Source organism: Hylobates moloch, unplaced genomic scaffold, assembly GCF_009828535.3.
Source record: "Hylobates moloch isolate HMO894 unplaced genomic scaffold, HMol_V3 SCAFFOLD_6, whole genome shotgun sequence".
In the NCBI taxonomy this organism is placed as follows: Eukaryota; Metazoa; Chordata; class Mammalia; order Primates; family Hylobatidae; genus Hylobates; species Hylobates moloch.
The window spans coordinates 109,443,760-109,469,841 of record NW_026652281.1 but is presented as its reverse complement, the minus strand read 5'-3'; the positions used below and the strand labels follow the sequence as shown (position 1 = coordinate 109,469,841).

Sequence of the window (26,082 nt, the reverse complement as noted above, 5' to 3'; positions counted from 1 at the left end):
TCATTGACATTGACAAGCGAACTCCAAATGAGCACACAATTTCCTTTATACACTGATTCTGTAACACCCCTGCCACATATTATTGGCACAAGCCATGCAGAATGCCACAGATGCTGGGTGGGTCTCAAGTCCCCAGCCCAAAGAACCCTGCATGTATTTGCCCAGCCGGATTTTTATTTTTTTAATTTTTTTCCTGTAACTCTTACTTTAGTAGCCAGAAGGAATTAAATGGTCATCTTAAAAACCTAGCGAGTCAATGTGTAAATGAAACTGGACTCTGTCATACCTTTTAAAAATTTTTTTTAAATGTTTATCTTTTATTATTTAATTTAATTTAATATTTTAGAGATGGGGTTTCACTATGTTGACGAGGCTGATCTCAAACTCCTGGGATCAAGCGATCCTTCCTGCTCGGCCTCCCAAAGTTTTGGGATTATGAGGAGCCACCATACCCAGCCAAAATTTTTATCTTTTAATATAGTGACAGGGTCTTGTCATGTTGCCCAGGCTGGTCTTGAACTCTTGAGCTCAAGCGATTCTCCTGCCTCAGCCTCCCAAAGTGTTGGGATTATAGGTGTGAGCCACTGCACCCAGCCCCCTTTCTTATCAATGTCAATTATTCCTTGAAAAATTGTGACTGGGGGAACTGGGAGACTGAGAGGGATGAGAGGATTCCTGTACATTATATACTCTTTTTTTTTTTTTTTTTTTTTTTGAGACAGAGTCTGGCTCTGTCACCCAGGCTGGAGTGCAGTGGCGCGATCTTGGCCCTATGCCCCCCGGGGTTCAAGCAATTCTCCTGTCTCAACTTCCCGAGTAGCTGGGACTACAGGTGCATAGCACCACGCTCGGCTAATTTTTGTATTTTTAGTAGAGATGGGGTTTCACCATATTGGTCAGGCTGGTCTCGAACTCCTGACCTCCGGTAATCCACCTGCCTCTGCCTCTCAAAGTGCTGGGATTACAGATGTGAGCCACCGCACCTGGCCTATGTACTCTTAAAAAAAAAACAAAAAGGCTGGATGCGGTGGCTCACGCCTGTAATCCCAGCACTTTGGGAGGCCAAGGTGGGCGGATCACGAGGTCAGGAGATCGAGACCATCCTGGCTAACACAGTGAAACCCCGTCTCTACTAAAAATACAAAAAATTAGCCAGCCGAGGTGGCAGGCACCTGTAGTCCCAGCTACTCGGGAGGCTGAGGCAGGAGAATGGCATGAACCCTGGGGGGTGGAGCCTGCAGTGAGCTGAGATCGCGCCACTGCACTCCAGCCTGGGCGACAGCGAGACTCTGTCTCAAAAAAAAAAAAAAAAAACAAAGAACACTTCATTGAAGTATAATTTATATCCCATAAAATTTAAAAAGGCACCAGTGTCCTCATCTGTAAAGTGATTAGATGGCCTCAAAGATCTAGTCCAATTCTAAAATCCAGTAAATTTAGATTTCTTCCTGGGAGTCAATTTGCCTACAGACCACCAGGGGCTAGTAAGTCCCAATTGTTTCCTTAATAAAGAGATCTGTGGCTTAACTATTAAGAAACACTACCAATTATATCTCAACCCTCCCCAAAAATATGGGAAATATTTTTACCTTGCTTTACTTCTTCTGAGGCCATGGAGTCCCCCACCTCAAAATCAGAGCTAATCCTCTTCCTGAGGAAGCGTAAGTATAGCTCACTGCGGGCATTCATCAGGGTGACCTCAGTCAGGATGGGGTCCAGTTCTCTGGGACACATGAAGCAGAAGGAACAGGAGGACAATGGATTCCCTTAGACACAAGAGCTACAGGGCAAATTCTCCCTCCCCACTGGGCCCATAAGGAACAGCTCTGCCAGATGGCCCTCCTAGCTCTGCTGGCCCAATTAGAATCAGAGATAGCTGTTAACCACATTTTCCATTTCCCTGCTTCACCTAAATCATTCACTCCCTAAAATTCTGCCAGACCCCTAAAAGGTTGGGAGATGTGTCTTCTTTTCTTTTTTTTTTTGGAGATGGAGTCGCTCTGTTGCCCAGGCTGGAGTGCAGTGGCTCGATCTCGGCTCCCTGCAAGCTCCGCCTCCTGGGTTCACGCCATTTCTCCTGCCTCAGCCTCCCGAGTAGCTGGGACTACAGGCACCCACCACCATGCCTGGCTAATTTTTTGTATTCTTAGTAGAGACGGGGTTTCACTGTATTAGTGAGGATGGTCTCAATCTCCTGACCTCGTGATCCGCCTGCCTCAGCCTCCCAAAGTGCTGGAATTACAGGTGTGAGCCACTGTGCCTGGCCTATTTTCTTTTCTTTTTGAGACAGAGTCTTGGTCTTACTCTGTTGCCCAGGCTGGAGGGCAGTGGTGCAATCTTGGCTCACTGCAACCTCCGCCTCTAGGTTCAAGTGAGTCTCATGCCTTAGCCACATGAGTAGCTGGGATTACAGGTGTGTGCCACCCCACCTGGCAGATTTTTGTATCTTTAGTAGAGATGGGAATTTGCCATGTTGGCTAGGCTGGTCTTGAACTCCTGGCCTCAAGTGATCCTCCTGCCTTGGCCTCTTGAAGTGCTGGGATTACAGGCATGAGCTACAGCGCCTGGCCTGTTTTGTGGTTTGAATAAAGATTACCTATGACCAGGCGCGGTGGGTCACACCTGTAATCCCAGCACTTTGGGAGGCTGAGGCAGGTGGATCATGAGGTCAAGAGATTGAGACCATCCTGGCCAACATGGTGAAACCCCGTCTCTACTAAAAATACAAAAAATTAGCTGGGTGTGGTGGCAGGCACCTGTAGTCCCAGCTACTCGGGAGGCTGAGGCAGGAGAATGGTGTGAACCCGAGAGGTGGAGCTTGCAGTGAGCAGAGATAGCGCCACTGCACTCCAGCCTGGGCAACAGAGTGAGACTGTCTCAAAAAAAAACAAAAACAAAACAAAACAAAACAAAAAAGTAAAAGTTTGGCTGGATTACAGGGGCTCATGCCTGTAATTCCAGTGCTTTGGAAGGCTGAGGCAGGGGGAATCACTTGAGATCTGGGGTTCAAGACCATCCTGGGCAACACAGCAAGCCCTCATCTCTACCAAAAATTAAAAAATTGGCTGGGCACAGTGGCTCATGCCTGTAATTCCGGCACTTTGGGAGGCCGAGGTGGGTGGATCACCTGAAGTCAGGAGTTTGAGACCAGCCTGGCTAACATGGCAAAACCTCATCTTGGCCAGGCGCAGTGGCTCATGCCTGTAATCCCAGCACTTTGGGAGGCTGAGGCGGGTAGATCACGAGGTCAGGAGATTGAGACTATCCTGGCTAACATGGTAAAACCCTGTCTCTACTAAAAATACAAAAAAAAAATTAGCTGGGCATGGTGGCGGGTGCCTATAGTCCCAGCTACACGGGAGACTGAGGCAGGAGAATGGCGTGAATCCAGGAGGTGGAGCTTGCAGGGAGCAGAGATCGTGCCACTGCACTCCAGCCTGGGCGATAGAGTGAGACTCTGTCTAAATAAAATTAATGGGTGGTGCCTATAGTCCAATATTGGAGGTAGGAGAGAATCATTGAACCTGGCAGGAGAGTTTTGTCGAAACACACACACACACAAAACACACACACAAAAAAACCATTTAGCTGGGAGTGGTGACTGTAATCCTAGCTAGTCAGGAGCTACTCGGGAGGCTGAGGCTGGAGAATCGCCTGAGTCCATGAGTTGGTGGTTACAGTGTGCTGTGATTGTGTCACTGTACCACTTCACTCCAGCCTGGGAAACGGAGACCCTGTTTCTAATTAAAAAAAAAAAAAGGAAAAGTTTAAAATTTTAGGATAGTAGTTACCTTTGTGGGAAGGGAAGAGGAGAGTCACTCTGGGGGCTTCAAAAGTGTAGTCATGCTACATAAGAACATTTTGGTCAAAAATGAACTGCTGGGCTGGGCATGGTGGCTCACGCCTGTAATCCCATCACTCTGGGAAGTCTCTGGGAGGTGAAAGGATCACTTGAGCCCAGGAGTTTGAGACCAGCCTAGGCAACATGGCAAAACCTTGTCTCTACAAAAAATACAAAAATTAGCCCAACGTGGTGGTGTACACATATGGTCCCAGCTACTCGGGAGGCCGAGGTGGGAGGACTGCTTGAGCCCAGAAGGTCAAGGCTGCAGTACGCCAGGATCATACCACCGTACTGCAGTCTGGCCTGGGCAACAAAGCAAGACCCTATCTCAAAAAAACAAAAAAATCCCAAAATAACAACAAAAAAAACTATCGGTATACACAAGAGTGTTCCCATAATATTATAGTATTGTATTTTTACTGTACCTTTTCTATGTTTAGGTATGTTTAGATACACAGATACTTACCATTGTGTTATAATTACCTATGGTATTCAGTACAGTAATATGCCATACAGGCTTATAGCCTAGGAGCAATAGTTTGTATCATATAGCCTAGGTGTGTAGTAGGCTAAATATACCCTACGATGTTGACACAATGGAAATTGTCTAACGATGTATTTTTCAGAAAGTACTCCAGTTGTTGGCAGGGGATGGTGGCTCATGCCTATAATCTCAGCATTTTGGGAGCCCAAGATGGGCGGATCACTTAAGGTCAGGAGTTCGAGACTAACCTGGCCATCATGGCAAAACCCTGTCTCTACTAAAATTATAAAAAATTAGCTGGGAATGGTGATGCATGCCTGTAATTCCAGCTACTTGGGAGGCTGAGGGAAGAGAATCACTTGAACCTGGGAGACAGGGGCTGCAGTGAGCCAAGATCAAGCTACTGCACTCCAGTGTGGGTGACAGAGTGAGATACTCTGTCTCAAAAAAAAAAAAAAAAGTATTCCAGTCATTAAATGACATGTGATTGTACTGATTATGATTTATTATTTATTTATTTATTTTTATTTATTTATTTTTTGAGATGGAGTCTCGCTTTGTAACCCAGGGTGGAGTGCAGTGGTGTGATCTCGGCTCACTGCAACCTCCGCCTCCCGGTTTCAAGCGATTCTCCTGCCTCAGCCTCCCGAGTAGCTGGGACTACAGGTGCGCATCACCATGCCCAGCTAATTTTTGTATTTTTAGTAGAGACGAGGTTTCACCATATTGGCCAAGCTGGTCTCGAACTCCTGACCTTGTGATCCGCCTGCCTCAGCCTCCCAAAGTGGTGGGATTACAGGCGTGAGCCACTGTGCCTGGCTGATTATGATTTATTACACATTTTATTTATATATACTTTTGTTCATATGATATATTCCACTGAAAAATAAGGGTAATTGATAAAATATTTTAAAATCATAGACCACATTGTAACAGAGTAGTCTGAATTATATATACATGATTACCAATTCAAATTCCTGTGAGCTGAAGGAGAGAGAAGGATTATTACCTTGGTTCGATTTTTTCTGTTGTAGAATTTCTCATCAAGTTGTTCTGAACATGCCGGAACTGCAACATAACACAGGAATGAGAATATTCTTCCCCACCCCCACATCTATTGGCCTCCTGCTGGTCACTCCAAACTTTTGGCATATAAGAATGTTTAGGTTTAGTTTGCTTACCAGGTTTACCTTCCCTTCAAGCCAGCAGTGGGCTTTCAGGATGACAGGCCAAAGATTTGTTTTTGGGTTGGATGCTAATAATACTCAACAGACTACTGTTTATAGTCTCCTAGTCTGCAGTTCTAGAAATACAATTGTATGAGGCCACTCCTATTTCTATGTCGTACTTTTACTTTCTCTGCTCAAAAGAAGGAAAAAATAAAGTTCTGAAAAAGCAAACGTTATCTTTAACATCTTAGGAATGAAGGGGAAATTGGAGACAATTACTTGGACACTTAATAGGACCTCAAGAAATAGAATTGTCATTATATCATCAGAGGGCACTGCTGCACATTTTGTGATAGAGAACTGGTCTACTCCTGCTGTGTTCTTTTCAGGAAGCCCTTTATATTTCCGTTTTGGTCTTGAACTGAGGCCATCATCATCTCGACAACACCTCAAGTCCAAAGTAAGCTGGCAATGGGCAAGATGCAGGCCAGTCTGTGCTTAGCATTTATTTTTCTCCTGTCTGCACCTTTATTCACTTTTTCCCTTCCAATTTATTCTACTCAGTGTTTCTGGCTAAAGCTGCTACCAAACGCCACCTGTAGCTTCCCCTGCTCACCTGCTGGTGGTAGTCCCTTTGCTTGATGAACTTGTCTACCACCTTCTCCACCTGTCTGTCACATTCCACCTGCAGATATTTGATCAGGGTATAGAGTCTCCCTGGCCCATAATAGGTCTCCACTATTGGTTGGTGGGTCTCCACAAGGCGGGCAATCCCTAGAAGGGAGGAAGCAATAGGGTTGTATTCCAAATATTCTTCCTACAAAATAAACTTGCTCCCATCCGGGACTAACCGAGGGTCTAGCTCAATCCTTTTGGCTGCTTCACTTTCTAAAATGAACACAAATAGGCCTAGTCAATGCCAGGGGTTGCTGGGCAAATATGTTAAATATGCACAGTGCTTGGTACACCAGCAGGCATTTGGTAAGTTACATTGATACTGTTTTCTACAGCAGCATCTTTGGAAATCAGCATCACTAGCTATCCAGTAATTTATTTTAGGGTTAAATTTATTCTTACAGAGTTTGGGGTTTGAGGGTTAGGCAGGATCAAAACACTGGAGAGACTCTAATCTTTGCTAATCAGGCACTGAATCTGGAAGTTATTTAATTATCCAATCAATTAATACACAATGAACTACATGATTAAGTTAAAGTCATCAGGCTAGAAGGGTGAGAAGAAAGGCTAGGATGCAGGTGTCATATAGAAATGTCTCCAGTCTCTCTAGAGTGCAGAAAGAGGCTCACCTTCAAACAGAAGAGTAAGTGTATCTGCAAAGATGACTGCAGCTCTCCGATCACTCATGTCTGTCCCCAGCACCATGAGCAAATTCTCCTCAGCTTTACTAGCCACCTAAAACAGGAGAAAACCCACACATATTGCTCAGAAAGGTCACCCTCACACCAGGTTTATCTCAGTTTTCCAAAAAGGCCTCCCATTGGCTTTCTTTTTTTTCACATTTCCCTTGATGTCTGGAAGCCCAGGCAGCACAGAGGAATTCCCTTGAGGGACAGTTTGAGCCTCAGGCAGGACAAGGAACGTGAGCATGGTGTAGCTCCTCTTCCATTATTTTCTTCTCTTGGAAAATATGGACTGCCATTAGCCAAGGGAGAGAGTCCCCAGTTTCTTTCTTTTTTTTTTTTTTTTTTTTTTTTGAGACAGAGTCTCGCTGTTGCACAGGCTAGAGTGCAGTGGCGCAATCTCGGCTCACTGCAGGCTCCACCCCCTGGGGTTCACGCCATTCTCCTGCCTCAGCCTCCCGAGTAGCTGGGACTACAGGCGCCTGCCACCTCGCCCGGTTAATTTTTTGTACTTTTAGTAGAGACGGGGTTTCACCGTGTTAGCCAGGATGGTCTCGATCTCCTGACCTCGTGATCCACCCGCCTTGGCCTCCCAAAGTGCTAGGATTACAGGCGTGAGCCACTGCGCCCGGCCCCCCAGTTTCAACAATCTTCTTAAAGGGTAACTTTCTATCATATTTTAAAATAAGACACAGGGTCTCACTCTGTTGCCCAGGCTGGAGTACAAGGGAGCCATAGTCATAGTTCACTGTGGCCTTGAACTCCTGGACTCAAGTGATCCTCTCACCTCAGCCTCCTGAGTAGCTGGAACTATAGGCGAGAGCCACCATGTCTGGCTAATTTTTAAAAAATTTCTGTAGAGATGGGGTCCCGCTATGTTGCCCAGACTGGTCTCAAACTCCTGGCCTCAAGCAATCCTCTTGCCTCAGCATCCCAAACGGTTGGAATTACAGGCGTGAGCCATTATGCCTGGCATGTTATCATTAACAGTGCTTTCTCAAGCAGGACAAAACCTGGGTACTGCAGAACGGACTTTTACTGGATTAAAGATAGAAGCCATTTCTAGGTCCTGGGTGGCAAAGTATACTGATAAAAAAAAGTACCATAGAGCAGGTTTTCATTTTTTTTTTGAGATGGAATTTCACTGGTCGCCCAGGCTGGAGTGTAATGGCACAATCTCGGCTCACTGCAACCTCTGCCTCCCCAGTTCAAACGATTCTCCTGTCTCAGCTTCCCAAGTAGTTGGGATTACAGGCACCCGCCAACACGCCTGGCTAATTTTTGTATTTTTTAGTAGACACGGGGTTTCACCATGTTGGCCAGGCTGGTCCTGAACTTCTGATCTCAGGTGATCCACCCGCCTCAGGCTCCCAAAGCACTGAGATTACAGGCGTGAGTCACCGCACCTGCCTGTATTTTGTTTTTAATTAATTTTTTAGAATGAGTAAAACGCACACTTAAACATTCCAAACGAACAAAGGAATATTCAGTGAAAAGTGGTTCTTCTTCTAATCTGTGTCTCTTAATTTCCCAATTTTCTTCAGAGGTGACCATTGTTAACCCTTCCAAAAGAAATCTTATGCTTATACAAATATATCTTGATTGCTAACTCTCTCATTTTAAACAGGAATGACAACATATTGTTTTGTACCCTGTTTAACAAAACACATGTTAAAGAATAAAATATGTCAGCACTTAGGGAACGGTATCATTTTTCTTAATGGCATAATAATGGTCTGATAGAGAATTTTTTTGTGGGAGGGGAGTGACACACACAGACATATAGCTAAAAAACGGCCAGGTGGGGTAGTCCCAGGACTTTGGGAGGCTGAGGTGGGAGGACTGCTTGAGGCCAGGAGTTCGAGACCAGCCTGGGTAACACAGTGAGACCGTTTCTATTAAAAAAAAAAAAAAAAAAAGGCCAGGCGCGGTGGCTCACGCTTGTAATCCCAGCACTTTGGGAGGCCGAGGCGGGCGGATCACGAGGTCAGGAGATCGAGACCACGGTGAAACCCCGTCTCTACTAAAAATACAAAAAATTAGCCGGGCGTGATGGCGGGCGCCTGTAGTCCCAGCTACTCGGAGAGGCTGAGGCAGGAGGATGGCGTGAACCCGGGAGGCGGAGCTTGCAGTGAGCCGAGATTGCGCCACTGCACTCCAGCCTGGGTGACAGAGCGAGACTCCGTCTCAAAAAAAAAAAAAAAAGCAACGCATGGTGGCATGTGCCTACAGTCTCAACTACTTGGGAGGCTGAGGCAGGAGGATTGCTTGAGCTTTAAAAGAGTGATTCAGGCTGGGCGCGGTGGCTCACACCAGTAATCCCAGCACTTTGGGAGGCCGAGGTGGGTGGATCACCTGACATTGGGAGTTCGAGACCAGAGAAACCCAGTCTCTACTAAAAATACAAAATTAGCTGGGCGTGGTAGCGTATGCCTGTAATCCCAGCTACTTGGGAGGCTGAGGCAGGAGAATTGCTTGAATCAGGGAGGTGGAGGTTGCAGTGAGCTGAGATCATGCCATTCTACTCCAGCCTGAGCAACAATAGTGAAACTCCATCTCCAAAAAAAAAAAAAAAAAGTGATTCAACTTGTCAGAGAACTTGCATTTCAATTTCATATGCTTTCACCTGTTCTGTTGGAAATGAATGTGCACTGGCAGATGTTTTGGCCACGCCTGGTACACAGTAGGCTGGCAACAGGTGTGTTGAATGAACACATGCATCCAGTCCTGCCTGGCTACACAGCAAGGGCAGGAAGGGGAGTCATATCCAGAAGAGAGAAAGTATCCATAGAAACTGGATCCATCCAGTGCCCCAATCTGCAGGCAGAGAGCCACACAATTATCCTGCCAAGCAATCAGGGTCCATACCTGCTTGCAAAGGTACTCTGAGAACTTTCTTAATCCCTCCTCATGCAAACCCAGCAGTGGGAAGATCTTGAAGAAGCGCTCCACCTGGGGCAGATCACCTTCCTTGGTGGCAATGGCGAACTTCTCTGCCACAATGGCTTTGAGACGTTGCTCAGCTTCCTGCAGCAATTTCAGGTTGGCATCAATCATGCTCCCTGCTCAACAGAAAGAAAATGAAAATTCAAGTAAAGAACAGTACTGTGTCAGGTCCACGCCACTTTGTGTAATACTATTCATTCAGCAAATACGTATTGAGCACTTACTATGTGAAGATGCTGTGCTAGTAATATGTATGATTACAAGATGAATCAGCCCTGATCCTACCATCACAGAAATTAGGATCAGGTAGAAGAGATAGTTTGTGCACAAATTAAGATAATGAAATACAGTAAATGATGTGTCATAAGAAAGGTGCCAAAGGCCGGGCGCGGTGGCTCACGCCTGTAATCCCAGCACTTCGGGAGGCCAAGATGGCTGAATCACGAGGTCAAGGGATTGAGACCATCCTGGCCAACATGGTGAAACCCTGTCTCTACTAGAAATAGAAAAATTAGCTGGGCATGGTGGCGTGCGCCTGTAGTCCCAGTTACTTAGGAGGCTGAGGCAGAAGAATCCCTTGAACCTGGGAGGCAGAGGTTGCAATGAGCCGAGATCATGCCACTGCACTCCAGCCTGGCAACAGAGTGAGACTCCGTCTCAAAAAAAAGAAACGTGTCAAAAAGTCACATTTCTGGTTAATCAGAAAAGGCTTCCTAGAGAAGGTGACATCCCACCTCTTGAAGATGGGCAGGATTCTGATACCTGCGCAGGAGAACAAACATTCCAGGCAAAGGGAATGAAATACATGAAGTAATAGAAGCAGAAAGATGAAAAGAATATTTGCAGAGTATTCCAAGTAGCATATTCCTTGGCATGTGGAGGAGCTTGAGAAATATTTGCACAATGAGTGGATGCATAAGTGAATACCATTAAACAAGGCTAGAAAGACAGGGTGTATAAAGATCATGGAAGATCTAAAACATCAGGTTAAGAATTTCATTTTATGAGCAGGCAATATGGTCAAGTGCAAAGAACCCTCTGGCCAGAGAATCAGTAGATCTTGATTCAGTTTCCTTTTCCATAAAATGGGAATACAGTAGTCCCTTCTTATCTGTAGGGGATCCATTCCAAGACCATTATGGATGCCTGAAACCATCGACAGTACTGAACCTTAAATATACTATGTTTTTTCCTATACATACATATCTATGATAAAGTTTAATTTGTAAATTAAACATAGTAAGAGATTAACAATAATATATGATAAAATATAACAAGATACCATAATAAAGTTATGCAAATGTGGCCTCTCTCTTAAAATATCTTACTGTACTGTACTTATCCTTCCTGTGATGAAGGGACAGACAGGGTGGTACAAGATGTTATCACACTATTTAGAACAGCAAGCAATTTAAAACTAGTAAGATGTTTACTTCTGGAATTTGTCCTTAATATTTTTGGACTAAGGTTGACCATGAGTAACTGAAGCTGCAGGGAACTGAAATGGCAGAAAGTGAAACCACACATAGGGAAGACTACTTTAACAAAGCCTGCCCCAGGATGGTACAGGACCTACGTATGGCCTATTACCAGACAAGAAAACTTCCTGGCTGGGCGCGGTAGCTTACGCCTGTAATCTCAGCACTTTGGGAGGCTAAGGCGGGCAGATCACCAGAGATCAGGAGTTCGAGACCAGTCTGTCCACATGGTGAAACCCCATCTCTACTAAAAATACAAAAAACATTAGCGAGGTGTGGTGGTGTGAGCCTATAATCCCAGCTACTCAGGAGGCTGAGGCAGGAGAATCGCTTTAACCCAGAAGGCGGAAGTTGCAGCGAGCCAAGATCGCGCCACTGCACCCTATCCTGACAAGAGCAAGACTCCGTCTCAAAAAAAAAGAAGAAAAAGAAAAAAGAAAACTTCCTAAAAACTGATGTGTTTTTATTGGTCGAGTCTGCTTACTTCAGATTACAGATGATTTTAACTAAACTAAAAACCAAGTTTCGGATGCTGACCCTCTTTGCCCTGTCGGCTGAGCTCAATGACTGACTTGTCCAGGCACAAGTAGCGATGAATATGGGCTGAAGCCTGCTCATAATCTTCATTCCTCAAAGCAGTCTGAACTCCATCCATGCAGAACTTCAGGTCCAAGATGTCATCAGCTCTCTGAATGGCCTGATAGAGGCGGTTCTGCAAAAAGATTTGGTACTTAGAAACAATGTCCTATTCTTTCAAAAACACCCCTCAAGAAGGTAGGGAGATTCAGGAGCTGAATCTGGTCAACCTACATGTCCTTTTAAGCTGTCAATAGCAATCTCACAAACACCACCACTACTGTTAAGGCAATTGTTATTGATGATCAAGACCACTGACAGGTACCATACAATTTTAATAACGTGATCAAATCATTCTCTCTTTTTTTTTTAGACAGAGTCTCACTCTGTTACCCAGGCTGGAGTGCAGTGGTGCAATCATGGCTCACTACAACCTCTGCCTCCTGGGCCTAAGCTATCCTCCCACGTAGCTGGGATTACAGGCATGTACCACCATGCCTGGCTAGTTTTTGTATTTTTTGTAGAGGCAGGGTTTCACCATGTTTCCCAGGCTGGTCTCAAACTCCTGAGGTCAAGCTATCCGCCTGCCTTGGCTTGCCAAAGTGCTGGGATTACAGGTCTGAGCCACAGAGCCCAACTTTTTTTTTTTTTGAGACAAAGTCTCACTCTGTCGCCCAGGCTAGAGTGCAGTGGTGCAATCTTGGCTCACTGCAACCTCTGCCTCCTGGGTTCAAGCAATCCTCCCACCTCAGTGTCCCAAATACCTGGGATTACAGGTGCACACACCCACAACCTGCTAATTTTTGTAATTTTTGTAGAGACAAGGTTTTGCCACGTTGCCCAAACCCAGGCTGGTCCTGAACTCTTGAGCTCAAGCAATTCATTCTCCTCGGCCTCCCAAAGTGCTGAGATTACAGGAGTAAGCCACCACGCCTGGCCTACTTCATTTTCTTACCTAATTGCCCTGGATAGAACCATATAGCCACCAACTCACATATTAAACTCACATATTGCGCCAGGTGCGGTGGCTCATGCCTGTAATCCCAGCACTTTGGGAGGCTGAGGTGGGTGGATCACGAGGTCAGGAGTTTGAGACCAGCCTGACCAACATGGTGAAACCCCATCTCTACTAAAAATACAAAAATTAGCCAGGCCTGGTGGCGCACGCCTGTAATCCCAGCTACTCGGGAGGCTGAGACAGGAGAATCGCTTGAACCCGGGAGGTGGAGTTGCATGAGCCAAGATCAAGCCATTGCACTCCAGCCTGGCAACAGAGTGAGACTCCGTCTCAAAATAAATAAATAAATAAATAAATAAATAAATAAATAAATAAAACATGCTTGCTTGTTCTAGAGACATAGTAAGAGAAGATACCCTTGTCTTGTTCCTCATCTTAGGAGGAAAGAATCACATCTTTCACCAGTAAGTATAATGTTAGCTGAGGGTTGTTTTTTTAAAAAATTTTTTGTAAAATTTTTTTACAGGGTCTTACTGTGTTCCAAAGTTTGGTCTCAAACTTCTGGCCTCAAGAGATCCTACTGCTTTGGTCTCCCAAAGTGTTAGGATTGCAGGCTGAGCCACCACAACTGGCCAGCTGTGGTTTTTCACAGATGCCCTTTATCAGGCTGAGAAGTTCCCCTCTATTCCAAATTTGTTGAGTGTTTCTACCACGAAAGGGCACTGAATTTTGTTAAATGTTTTCTTCTGAGTCTGTGAGGTGATCATGTGTTTTTTGTCCTTTTTTCTATTAATATGGTGTATTATTAGGTTGGCGCAAAAGTAATTGCGGTCTTGGCCATTACTTTTAATTGATTTTCAGATGTTAAATCAACCTTGTGTTCCTAGGATAAATTCCACTTGGTCATAGTATATAATCCTCTTTATATATTGTTAGACTTGCTTTGCTAGAGTTTTGTTGAGTCACTTTTTTTTTTTTTTTGAGACAGAGTCTCGCTCTGTTGCCCAGGCTGCAGTGCAGTGGCGTGATCTCGGCTCACTGCAAGCTCTGCCTCCCGGGTTCACGCTATTCTCCTGCCTCAGACTCCCGAGTAGCTGGGACTACAGGCGCTCACTACCACGACTGGCTAATTTTTTGTATTTTTAGGAGAGACAGGGTTTCACGGTGTTAGCCAGGATGGTCTCGATCTCCTGACCTTGTGATCTGTCCACCTCGGCCTCCCAAAGTGCTGGGACTACAGGCGTGAGCCACCGCGCCCAGCCTTGTTGAGTACCTTTATGTCTATATTCATAAGAGCTACTGGTCTGAAGTTTTCTGTGATATTTTTATCTGGCTTTGTTATCTCACATTAGATTTCTATTGGATGGTGCTCTTCTAATCTCTAATGTGGTAGCTTTTTTTTTTTTTTTTAAATAGAAGCTGGTATTTATTAACTTATTTATTTATTTATTTTTAATTTGCAACTCCACTCTGCAACTCAGGCTGGAGTACAGTGGCATGACCTTGGCTCACTGCAATCTCTGCCTCTTGGAGTTAAGTGATCCTCCTGCCTTAGCCTCCCAAGTAGCTGGGACTATAGGTGTGCATTACCACACCTGGGTAATTTTTGTATTTTTTAGTAGAGACAGGGCTTCGCCATGTTGCCTAGGCTGGTCTCAAACTCCTGGACTCAAGCGATTAGGCTGCCTCAATCTCCCAAACTGCTGGGATACAGGTGTGCACCACCATGTCCAGCTAATTTTTGTATTTTTTTGTAGAGACAGGGTTTTCCCATGTTGCCCAGACTGGTTTTGAACTCCTGGGCTCAAGCAATCCTCTTGTTTTGGCCTCCTAAAGAGATGGGATTGTAGGTGTGAGTCACCACGCAAAGCCCCATAGACATTTTGATGTTGTAGTTAGTAGAGGGCAGCAAAGAAGCTACTGGCCAGGCAAAGTGGCTCACACCTGTAATCCCAGCATGTTGGGAGGCCGAGGCGGGGAGATCACCTGAGGTCAGGAGTTTGAGGCCAGCCTGGCCAACATGGCGAAAGGCGGAAGGATAACTTGAGCCCAGGGGTTCAGGACCAGCCCGGGTTACATGGCAAAATCCCATCTCTACAAAAAATACAAAAACTAGCCGGGCGTAGTGGTGGATGCCCGTAGTCCTAGCTCCTCAGGAGGCTGAGGTGAGAGAATTGCTTGAGCCCAGGAAGTTGAGGCTGTAGTGAGCTGTGACTGCACCACTGCACTCCAGCCTGGGTGACAGAGCAAGACCCTGTCTCAAAAAAAAAAAAAAAAAAAGTTTGATGTATTACCTTGGCCAGGTCAAGCTGACGAACTTTGCTGGACACATTCTCAGCCAGGTTGCAGGTAAAGGTGATCATTCCAGCCAGCTGCTTTGCATCTCCCTCAATCAGCTGCAGGTTAGGACTGGAGAAATACATTGTCAGCATACACATAACCATAGGGCAGAGAAGAGATAGAAACTTTTTTTTGCATATGGACACTATGTCTTCTACTTCTTTCATACCTACCTATAACTCTTAGCTCAGTTTGCTCTATACTTAGCTTTTTCTCAAGAATGTTTGACTGCAAACTCAGACCTATACTTGATAAAAAATTAACTTTTTTTTTTGAGATGGAGTCTTGCTCTGTCGCCAGGCTGGAGTGCAGTGGCGCAATCTTGGCTCACTGCAACCTCCGCCTCCCGGGTTCAAGCGACTTTCCTGCCTCAGCCTCCTGAGTAGCCGGGACTACAAGCGCGTGCCACCATGCCCAGCTAATTTTTGTATTTTTAGTAGAGACAGGGTTTCACCATGTTGGCCAGGAGATGGTCTTCATCTCTTGACCTTGTGATTCAGCCTCCCAAAGTGCTGGGATTATAGGCGTGAGCTACTGCCCTGGCCAAAATTAACTTCTAAAACCAATAAAGACACCCCTAAATAGGTACAGCCAAAGAACTAGAGAACAAATTCTCTCAATTGCTAAGTGAGCATAAGATGCACTAACCAGTACTATGTGAGAGGATGGTGAGATCAAGGAACAATTTTTGTTTTTGTTTGAGACAGGTTCTCACTCTGCCACTCAGGCTAGAGTGCAGTGGCAAAATCGTAGCTCACTGGTTTCCAACTTCTGGGCTCAAATGATCCTCCTGTCTTAGCCTCCTGAGTAGCTGAGACTACAGGCGCATACCACCATGCCCAACTAATTTATTTATTTATTTATTTTTTTGTTTTGTTTTTCAGACAGGGTCAAAAGTGATCCTCTAGATGTGGCCTCCCAAAGTGCTGGGATTACAAGCATGAGCCACTACACGCAGCCAGGGAACAATTTTTACAACTAACAAATATACCCAGTCTGTAAAAATGGTGGTTCTCGGCCGGGCGTGGTGGCTTATGCCTGTAATACTAGCACTTTGGGAGGCCAGGCAGGCGGATCACTTGAGGTCAGGAGTTTGAGACCAGCCTGGCCAACATGGTGAAACCCTGTCTCTACTAAAAATACAAAAATTAGCTGGGTGTGGTGGCACATGCCTGGAATCCCAGCTACTTGAGACACTGAGGCAGGAGAATCGCTTGAACCTGGGAGGCAGAGGTTGCAGTGAGCCAAGATCATGCCACTGCACTCCAGCCTGGGGGACAAAAACGAAGCTCCAGCTCAAAAAAAAAAAAAAAAAAAAGGTGGTTCTCAAACTTGAGCTGTGCATTACAACCACTTCGTAGGCTTGTTAAAACACATCTTCCTGGACCCCACTCCTAGACTTCCTTATTTTGTAAGTTTGGAGTGAAGCCCTAGGATTTGCGTTTCTAACAAGGTGTGATGCTGGTACTACTGGTCCAAGGCCTCTTTGAAAACCATCGAACTAATACCCTTAGATGTTCACTTTATCTTGAGATAATACCCTTCACATTTCAAGCTGAACTGGTGTTTATAACAGAAAGTTTAAAAAATGGTCACTTGTCCAATTGACCCTGTTGGAATTTACATTAGCTCTTGCTGAGATGCACAGACTCACCCCATTCGGTGGAGAGTGACCATCTTACTTTCAATGGTGTTTTGCTGTTCCAAAAGAGCATCCAGCTCTCTCTCCACCACTTTCTGAAACACAGAGAAACATCCTGTCAGCAGAATGATCAGAAGGAACCTTAACGGTTATCTAATCCAATCACTTAGCTGAAGGGTGAATCTTATTTCCAAATCCTTTTTTCCTTCCACTGTGCTCTTCTTAGACTTTAACAATGCTTCATTTTGCATTCATGTTGCATGATTATTATCTTACATATATCTTATTCCACCTGGCAGATGAGCACCATAATGGGAAGAGATAAACTTTTAGTCAGTATCATTAGCATAGTGCCTAATACAGGAAGGCATTTAAAATACAATGCCTGGCCAGCCCTGGATCCCAAAGTAATCCCAGCATTTTGGGAGGCCCAGGTGGGTGGATCACCTGAGGTCAGGAGTTCATGACCAGCCTGGCTAACATGGTGAAACCCCATTGCTACTAAAAATACAAAATTAGGCTGGGCATGGTGGCTTACGTCTGTAATCCCAGCACTTTGGGAGGCCAAGGCGGGCGGATCACGAGGTCAGGAGATCGAGACCATCCTGGCTAACATGGTGAAACCCTGTCTCTACTAAAAATACAAAAATTTAGCCGGGCGTGGTGGCAGGCACCTGTAGTCCCAGCTGCTCGGGAGTCTGAGGCAGGAGAATGGCATGAACGGGGTGGGGGCGGAGCTTGCAGTGAGCTGAGATCATGCCACTGCACTCCAGCCTGGGCAACAAAGTGAGACTCCGTCTAAAAAAAAACAAAAACAAAAAACAATTAGCTGGGTGTGGTGGCGGGGGCCTGTAATCCCAGCTACACAGGAGGCTGAGGGAGGAGAATCACTTGAACCTAGGAGGTGGAGGTTGCAGTGAGCCAAGATCGCGCCATTTCACTCCAACCTGGGTAACAAGAGTGAAATACTGTCTCAAAAAAAAAAAAAATACAATGCCTAAACAAAAAACACCACACACATCTTGCTGAAATGAAATTTCCAGTGACAGTTACCAAAAATTTTCTTCTTGGTGCATAGTCAGTAGCCAGAGGTTATAAATATAATTCTCTCTCATTCAAGCCATTTATTGTGCAACCTCAATTTATGTAACATTTTTATGCTTCGGTTTTTTAATCTGTAAAACAAGGACAGCAATACCGATCTCACTGAGCTGTTGAATGAGTCAAACAGGAAACCACACAAAGTGCTTAACATGGTATGTGGCATATAGTTCAACAACAGCCATTAAAATTAACCATACATTTTTATTTTTTTGGGGGGGCTCAAGCGCTCTTCCTACCTCAGCCCCCCAAACATCTGTGACTATAGGCGTGCACAACCCTGGTCCACTGTTTAATTTTTTTGTAGCAACGAGGTCTCACTATATTGCCCAGGCTGGTCCCCTACTATCTGCTATTGCCCAGGCTGGTCTCCAACTATAGCTCAAGCTATCTGCCCATCTCAGCCTCCCAAAGAACTGGGACTAGAGGCATGAGCCACTTGTGCCCAGGCAGCTATACTTTTTTTTTTTTTGAGATGAGTTTCGCTCTTTCACCCAGGCTGGAGTGAAGTGGCGTGATCTTGGCTCACTGCAACCTCCGCCCTCTGGGGTTCAAGCGATTTTCATGCCTCAGCCTCCCAAGTAGCTGGGATTATAGACGCCCACCATCACCCCCGGCTAACTTTTGCATTTTTAGTAGAGACTAACATGGTTTCGCCATGTTGGCCAGGTTGGTCTCGAACTCCTGACCTCAGGTGATCCACCTGCCTCGGCCTCCCAAAGTGCTGGTATTACAGGCATGAGCCACCATGCCCGGCCACATACATTTTTATTAAAATCGTTTAGTAGGTTCCACAGCGAAACTTCCTCTTGACAGTCATCGAATACCCATACAGAACTTACATCATTTTGTCTGTAAGATTTCCATAATTTTCTACCCAACATATTGAATGACTGAATGAATGCGAGCTTAGGAATGTTAAGTCAAGATACTAATTTTTCTTTTTTGTTTTTTTTTTTTTTTTGAGACAGAGTCTCTCTGTGTCTCCCAGGCTGGAGTGCAGTGGTGTGATCTCGCCTCACTGCAAGCTCCGTCTTCCGGGTTCACGCCATTCTCCTGCCTCAGCCTCCCGAGTAGCTAGGACTACAGGCGCCTGCCACCACGCCTGGCTAATTTTTTGTATTTTTAGTAGAGACAGGATTTCACCCTGTTAGCCAGGATGGTCTCCATCTCCTGACCTCGTAATCCATCCGCCTTGGCCTCCCAAAGTGCTAGGATTACAGGCGTGAGCCACCGCGCCTGGCTTTTTTTGAGACAGAATTTCGCTCTTGTTGCCCAGACTGGAGTGTAATGGCGCTACCTTGGTTCACTGCAACCTCCGCCTCCCAGGTTCAAGCAATTCTTCTGCCTCAGCCTCCCCAGTAGCTGGGATTACAGGCATGCGTCACCACGCCCAGCTAATTTTGTATTTTTGGTAGTGACTGGTTTTCACCATGTTGGTCATGCTGGTCTCGAACTCCTGACCTCAGGTGATCCTCCCGTCTTGGCCTCCCAAAGTGCTGGGATTGCAGGCGTGAGCCACCGTGCCCTGCAAGATACTAAATTTTAAAACACATCTTGCTGAGGCCAGACAAAAAAACCCCCACACACTAAACTAGCCAGGCATGGTGGTGTACGCCTCTAATTTCATCGACTCTGATTGCAGCACCAGAGCATTCCAGCCTGCGCAACAGAGAGCGGCCCTGTTTCTAAAAATAACAAAACAAAACAAAACAAAAAAACACCACACACATCTTGCTGAAAAAGGTATCAGAAACTGCTAGAGTTAGTGCAAGTTTATACCTGAAAATACTCAAAAGATATCTCCCTCAGGCTGAAACTGCCTTTTGTGCTCAACTTCGCTAAAAGTTTGGTCTGGGAAACAGCTGATAAGCTTAGATTAGAGCTTTGATCTCTTTTGACTGGCAAGGAACCCAACTGACATTCGAAAGTGAATTGACAGCATCGAGTTGCCACTGAAAATTAAAGGAGGCAGTAGATAGAACGTTATGAACTCAAAGGAATTGGATAATCTAGTCCACACCCCTCATGTGATAAAATATCAAGGGTACGAGAGATGAAGTGACTTGTCCAAGATTAGAGAATTGTGTCTGAGTCTTAAAAGCTCAAACCTCTACAAAGATGTCCATCTGTCCAAAACGCTAAAATCACACCCCCAAATCACTTCCCACAAGAGGAAGTCTTAAAACGCTTCAAGAAGTTAATCTGCAAAGGCTTCCCTCTTAAATAACAGGATGAAAGCGTTTCATAATTTGTAAATTAAGCCAATGCAAAAGGGCGCTTATTACTTTGAGAACCAAGCACTTCGGCAAATACTCTCAGACTAACTTTACTCCCGTGGAGAAACTGGTGATCACGGATCAGGGAAATCAAAGGGGGTCTAGGGAGGAGAGGCTGCAGACCGCCCAGATATCAGGGAAGACAAGCTCGGCGCGTCAGACAGCGTGAAAAGAGTTGCTAGGTCTACTCATATACCCGACTAGCTTCCGCTTCTTTGTTTTCCCGCTTTTTTGTATACCCCAGCAAGGAGAGTTTCCCACAGCCCGGATTTCCCGACTGAAGGCTCCCACTCTCCCTAGATCCTCCATGAAAAAGAGGAGGCTCGGCCCCGCACCTCCTCGCCGCAAAGCCGTTCGTATACAGCCTCCAGCTCCTGCAGCTCTGTCAGGGAGCGAATGAGCTCAGCGGAGATTTCGGAGCAGCGGCCACCTCCCACCCCCTCAGACGGCGGCTGCACCCCTGACAACTTCGGAGGCGAATCAAGGTCCGCCATCTTGGTCCCCATTCGGCACTTCCGGTCCCGCGAGGCCCCCCTCTTCGTTGGCGCCTATTTGGGGCTGCCCACAGAAGTGCCCAATGAACTCTTGTGTTTTTTTTTTTTTTTTAAACCTCTACTTAAAAAAACCTATTAATTTTCTATTCTCCTGGAAAAAGCAAAGAAATAAGCATGTTTAAATAATTTTGAATGCGGTGTGGAAGCAAGACGGAAGCATTTTAAAAAAATTATATATATTCTTCAGGCGCGGATTGGGTGCCTTTTTCCGCCGCGCGCCACCGGAATGTCCCTGACTTGAGGTCTTATGGCGGACGCCAGTATGTTGGAGTTGGTGGTGGCTTAAGTTTTGAAGGGAGGTAGCATCCGTTGGATATCCACACCATCCTTCTCGCTGCAGGGTAAAAAAAACAGCCTGGAGACTTCTCCGGGCCCGGGGAGGCGGAGAGCGGCCATATGGAAGGGAGACCCGAGACTTTGGCGGGGGTCACGGGCAGTCTAGGCCCGAGAGGTCCGAGGCTGGGGACCAGGAGGAGGTGCAGAGGGATGGTTGGGGCGCCAAAACGGTTTCCTGCAGTCATCTCTCGCTTCCATCCACAGTGTGGGAACATATCCTGTCTCAAAATAGGGCTCGTGGAGATTGCTTTTAACTTCTGGGGCTCTGAGACGGGGGAGGTGTGACAAGCAGCGGGAGGCATGAATGTCTCCCTCTGGGTAGAGTAAATGGTGCACCGATGGGAAGATGGAAAGATGAAGCGTGTTAAAAGCGTAAATAACGGAAACAGTCTTTAGAGCCAAGACTCCGGTTTAAATTTGTATTTTGGTAGTTGGGCAACTTGTCTCCCCTCTGAGCCTCTGTTTTCTCATTTGCGAAATGGAGGACAGAGTTTAAATGCGATGTTTCCTTGGAGGATGGAGAAGATGCAGTGAGCAATCATACAAGCTTTTTGTAATAATGGTAAACAGACGTGGGGGAAGTTTTTTTGTTTTGTTTTGTTTTTGTGACAGAGCCTTGCTCTGTCGCCCAGGCTGGAGTGCATTGGCGCGATCTCGGCTCACTGCAAGCTCCGCCTTCCGAGTTCACGCCATTCTCTTGCCTCAGCCTCCCGAGTAGCTGGGTCTACAGGCGCCCGCCACCGCGTCCAGCTAATTTTTTGTATTTTTAGTAGAGACAGGGTTTCACCGTATTAGCCAGGGTGGTCTCGATCTCCTGACCTCGTGATCCACCCGCCTCGGCCTCCCAAAGTGCTGGGATTACAGGCGTGAGCCACCGCGCCCGGCCCAGACGTGGGGGAAGTTTTAAAGCTTACCAAATTTATCTGGTATGTATTTTTTGTTTGTTTTGTTTTTGAGACGAAGTCTTGCTGTCGCCCGGGCTGGAGCGCAGCGGCGTGATCTCGGATTACTGCAGCCTCTTCCTCCCGGGTTCTAGCTATTCTCATTCCTCCCGAGTAGCTGGGATTAAAGGCGTGTGCCACCACGCCCGGCTAGTTTTTGCATTTTTAGTAGAGGGGTTTTCACTGTGTTGGCCAGGCTGGTCTCGAACTCCTGACTTCAAGTGACCCATTTGCCTCGGCCTCCCAAAGTGCTGGGATTACAGGCGTGAGCCACCACTGCGCCCGGCCTCGTATATAGTTTTTCTAGTACTGGACTGATCCTCCGAAATGCACCTTCCTCCACGACCCAAGGTTAAGGTGTCGCTGGAGAACCTGAATCCGACTAGATTTGGGAAAAAATGAATTCCAAAGGTTTGTAATGGATTGTATCAGTTATAAGGAAAGGGGAAAGTAGACTGTTTTCATCAGCTACAAAATATGAAAAGTAACTTGCGGGGACCTGTTCAGGGATTCAGAAGCAGCTCCTAGCTTCCTCTTTTGCTTTTTTTGTTGTTTCTCCACTCCTTGGCCTTTCAACATCGGTCCTTTTCGTTCATCTTTTCCTGTGGTCCTAGAACATTAAAGACATAACCTTAGTCTATGGGCTGGGCGCGGTGGCTCACGCCTGTAATCCTAGCACTTTGGGAGGCCGAGGTGGGCGGATCATGAAGTCAGGAGATCGAGACCATCCTGGCTAACATGGCAAAACCCCGTCTCTACTAAAAATACAAAAAATTAGCCGGGTGTGGTGGCGGGCGCCTGTTGTGCCAGTTACTCGGGAGGCTGAGGTAGGAGAATGGTGTGAACCCGGGAGGCAGAGCTTGCAGTTATCCAAGATGGCGCCACTGCACTCCAGCCTGGGCGACAGATCGAGACTCTGCCTCAAAAAAAACACACACACACACACACAAAAGATGTACTTTAGTCTCAAGTAGAAAATTTTATATCTCTCAGGACCTATTTCTAGCCTGGAGCATTTATCTTGCACCCTGCTTTTGCTCAGCCCAGAAATATTTATGAGGACGTTTACTCATAATTCTCCTCGTTTAACAATAAAATCAAATATGTATGTTAATTCTATACCAGTGACCTTGGATTTCTCAAGGTCCCGTGCTTTTTTTTTTCTTTTTTCTTTTCTTTTTTCTCTTTGAGACGAGGTCTCACGTCTCACTCTCGCCCATGCTGGAGTGCGGTGACGCCATCTCGGCTCACTGCAACCTCCACCTCCCAGGCTCAAGTGATCCTCTCACCTCAGCCTTCCAAGTAGCTGAGACCGCAGGTGCGCACCACCACACCTGGCTAATTTTTTGTATTTTTGGTAGGGATGGGGTTTCCCCGTGTTACCTAGGCTGGCCTGGAACTCCTGAGCTCAGGCAGTCCGCCCATCTTGGCCTCCCAAGGTGCTGGGATTACAGGGGTGAGCCACTGCGGCTGGTCTCCTGTGCTTTTGTTTATAAATAATTACACTGGGGAAAAATAGTTTATTTTGTAGTGGTAACTATAGGTATAGTTTTGGGTAATTATGGCAGAGATAAAATTTGTGCTGTCTTCAGTCCTGTCTGCTGAGAAAGAATCCTTTTCTGTGACTTTATACTTTAGGGAGGCTGCCTCCTGATGTAGCACAATAGGTTTTGTTTTAGTTTTTGATGATGAGTAAGTTGAAATTTTAAACTCTAACCACTCCTTGAATATACAGTTATATAAGAGATGCAAATGAAAAGTACACTTAAGAAACCAGTTTTCTTCTGTTAGATTAGTAAAGGTCAAGTCTTACCGCTTTGGCTGGTTTTGGGGAAATGGGGACTCACACATTGCTGGGCATGTAAATTGGAAGTCTCTTTGAAAGGCAATTCGGCAGTACCTAACAACATTTCAAATGTATGAGTCCCTCAATCCAACAGTTCCACTTACAGGAGTTAATTTTAGAGACAATCATGAGCATATGAATGACCTACATACAAGGGATTTTCTTTGTAGCAGTATTCGTAATAGCAAGAGATTGGGAACACCTGAATGTTCAGTAGGGTGTTGGCAAAATGAATTGTAATATGCCCATTCATTGGAATACTCTGGAGCTACAAAATAAAAATGAGATAGCCCTTTGTTTATTGTGCAGATAAAGTAATACAAAATAAGGTGCAATACAGTTTGAGTGTATAAAATACAGTACCCAACCCTTGGTTAAAAAGGGTTAATAAAGTGCAGTATAAGTCAGGTGCTGTGGCTCCTATAGCCCCAGCTCCTTGGAAGGCTGAGGTGGGAGATAACTTGAGCACAGGAGTTTGAAGCCAACCTGCTCAGCATAGTGAGACCCTGTCTCTACGGTGTAAATATATGTTCTTATTTGTATATATAAAAAGTATCTGGACGGATATGTTATAACTTGGTAAAATAGATTCCCCCAGGGAGAACTGGATGGCTAGGGAATGGGTTGGAGGGAGCTTTTTGCTGTGCTTTTGCGTTCTGAACTATGTTAATGTATAACTTATTGGAATACAAGTAAACATAGATGTACTTAGTTTTCGTGACATATTGCCTAATACTGCATTAATGTTACAGATTTCAGCTCGCAACATTTTCACCATTTGTTAAGTGACCTTGGGCAGGTGATTGAATCTCTGCACTTGAGTTTTCTTATCTATAAAATGCGTATAGTACTGCAACTTAATAGGATTCTTATGAGGCTAAAGGCATAATATATGGCATCGTGATTTGGCATTTAGAGGGCACACTTAATTAAAAGTATGTTGTTTGTTTGTTTATTTTTTTGAGACAATCTCGTTCTGTAGCCCAGGCTGGAGTGCAGTGGCGCCATCTTGGCTCACTGCAACCTCTGCCTCCTGGGTACGGGTTCAGGCAATTCTCCTGCCTCCACCTCCTGAGTAACTGATATTACAGGCAAGCGCCACCATGCCCAGCTAATTTTTGTATTTTTAGTAGAGACGGGGGTTTCACCATGTTGGCCAGGCTGGTCTTGAACTCCTGACCTCATGATCCGTCTGCCTCGGCCTCCCAAAGTGCTGGGATTACAGGTGTGAGCCACTGCACCCAACCGTATGTCGTTTCATTTTTTTGAGACAGTCTCACTCTGTTGCCCAGGCTGGAGTGCAGTGGCATGATGTTGGCTCATCACAACCTCCGCCTCCTGAGTAGCTGATGTTGCAAGCACGTGCCACCATGCCCAGCTAATTTTTTTTTTTTGAAGAAAATATATGCTTTTATTTTTCCGTGATTACAAACACAACTGAATATCAAATGCACAAAGTAATAAGAATTATATGGGGAAAAAAAATCAGATACGTTCATATATATATCACCTTGTCAAGGCTATTTCCATCCAGAATAACCTTGGTTTGCCAGGGCCAATAGAAAGAAGTCACAAAATCGCCTTTAGTCAAATTTGTGTGTTTGCTTTCTTCTATAATTCCAATACCTCCACCATCAACGACTTGAGATAGCTGCCAAGGTGTTATATAGTCAGTGCCAGTGTCTTCATTCATTCTACAACGAAGGCTGTCACTTCACACTAGGAAGGTTGCACGGTGGCCAGGCAGAGGTGCTCCTCACTTCCCAGACGGGGTGGCGGCCGGGCAGAGGTGCTCCTCACTTCCCAGACGGGGCGGCCGTACCCAGCAAATTTTTGTATTTTTAGTAGAGATGGGGGTTTCACCATGTTGGCCAGGCTGGTCTTGAACTCCTGTCCTCATGATCCGTCTGCCTCGCCCTCCCAAAGTGCTGGGATTACAGATGTGAGTCACTGTGCCCAACCGTATGTTTCATTTTTTGAGACAGAGTCTTGCTCTGTCACCCAGGCTGGAGTGCAGTGGCGCGATCTTGGCTCACTGCAAGCTCCGCGCCCGGGTTCATGCTATTCTCTTGCCTCAGCTTCCAGAGCAGCTGGGACTACAGGCGCACAGCACCATGCCCAGCTAATTTTTGTATTTTTAGTAGAGATGGGATTTCACTCTGTTGGCCAAGCTGGTCTCGAACTCCTGACCTCGTGAGCCACCGCGCCTGGCCACATACATTACTTCTTA

The 26,082-nt window shown here is 45.8% G+C and overlaps 2 protein-coding genes across 5 annotated transcripts in view; one reads left to right on the top strand and one right to left on the bottom strand.

Moving 5' to 3' along the window:
• Positions 1–20,692, bottom strand: part of COG4 (component of oligomeric golgi complex 4) — a 38,997-nt gene extending 18,305 nt beyond the window's left edge. For 2 of the 4 annotated variants that reach the window (XM_032157867.2, XM_032157866.2), the window contains exons 1-9: positions 20,511–20,692; positions 16,808–16,890; positions 15,108–15,222; positions 11,817–11,991; positions 9,724–9,917; positions 6,802–6,907; positions 6,114–6,271; positions 5,338–5,396; positions 1,590–1,723 (exon numbers count right to left, since the gene is read on the bottom strand). In XM_032157867.2, coding sequence (XP_032013758.1) covers positions 1,590–1,723; positions 5,338–5,396; positions 6,114–6,271; positions 6,802–6,907; positions 9,724–9,917; positions 11,817–11,991; positions 15,108–15,222; positions 16,808–16,890; positions 20,511–20,681 — 1,195 coding nt within the window. In that variant the 5' untranslated portion in view covers positions 20,682–20,692. The remainder of the gene's footprint in view (positions 1–1,589; positions 1,724–5,337; positions 5,397–6,113; positions 6,272–6,801; positions 6,908–9,723; positions 9,918–11,816; positions 11,992–15,107; positions 15,223–16,807; positions 16,891–20,510) is intronic. The other 2 variants (XM_032157869.2, XM_032157870.2) reach the window with 2 other exon arrangements.
• Positions 20,693–20,956: 264 nt separating this feature from the next.
• SF3B3 (splicing factor 3b subunit 3) overlaps positions 20,957–26,082 on the top strand; it is a 50,841-nt gene continuing 45,715 nt past the window's right edge. Inside the window, exon 1 of the mRNA XM_032157865.2 lies at positions 20,957–21,070. The gene's annotated coding sequence lies outside the window, so the exon portion shown is untranslated. The remainder of the gene's footprint in view (positions 21,071–26,082) is intronic.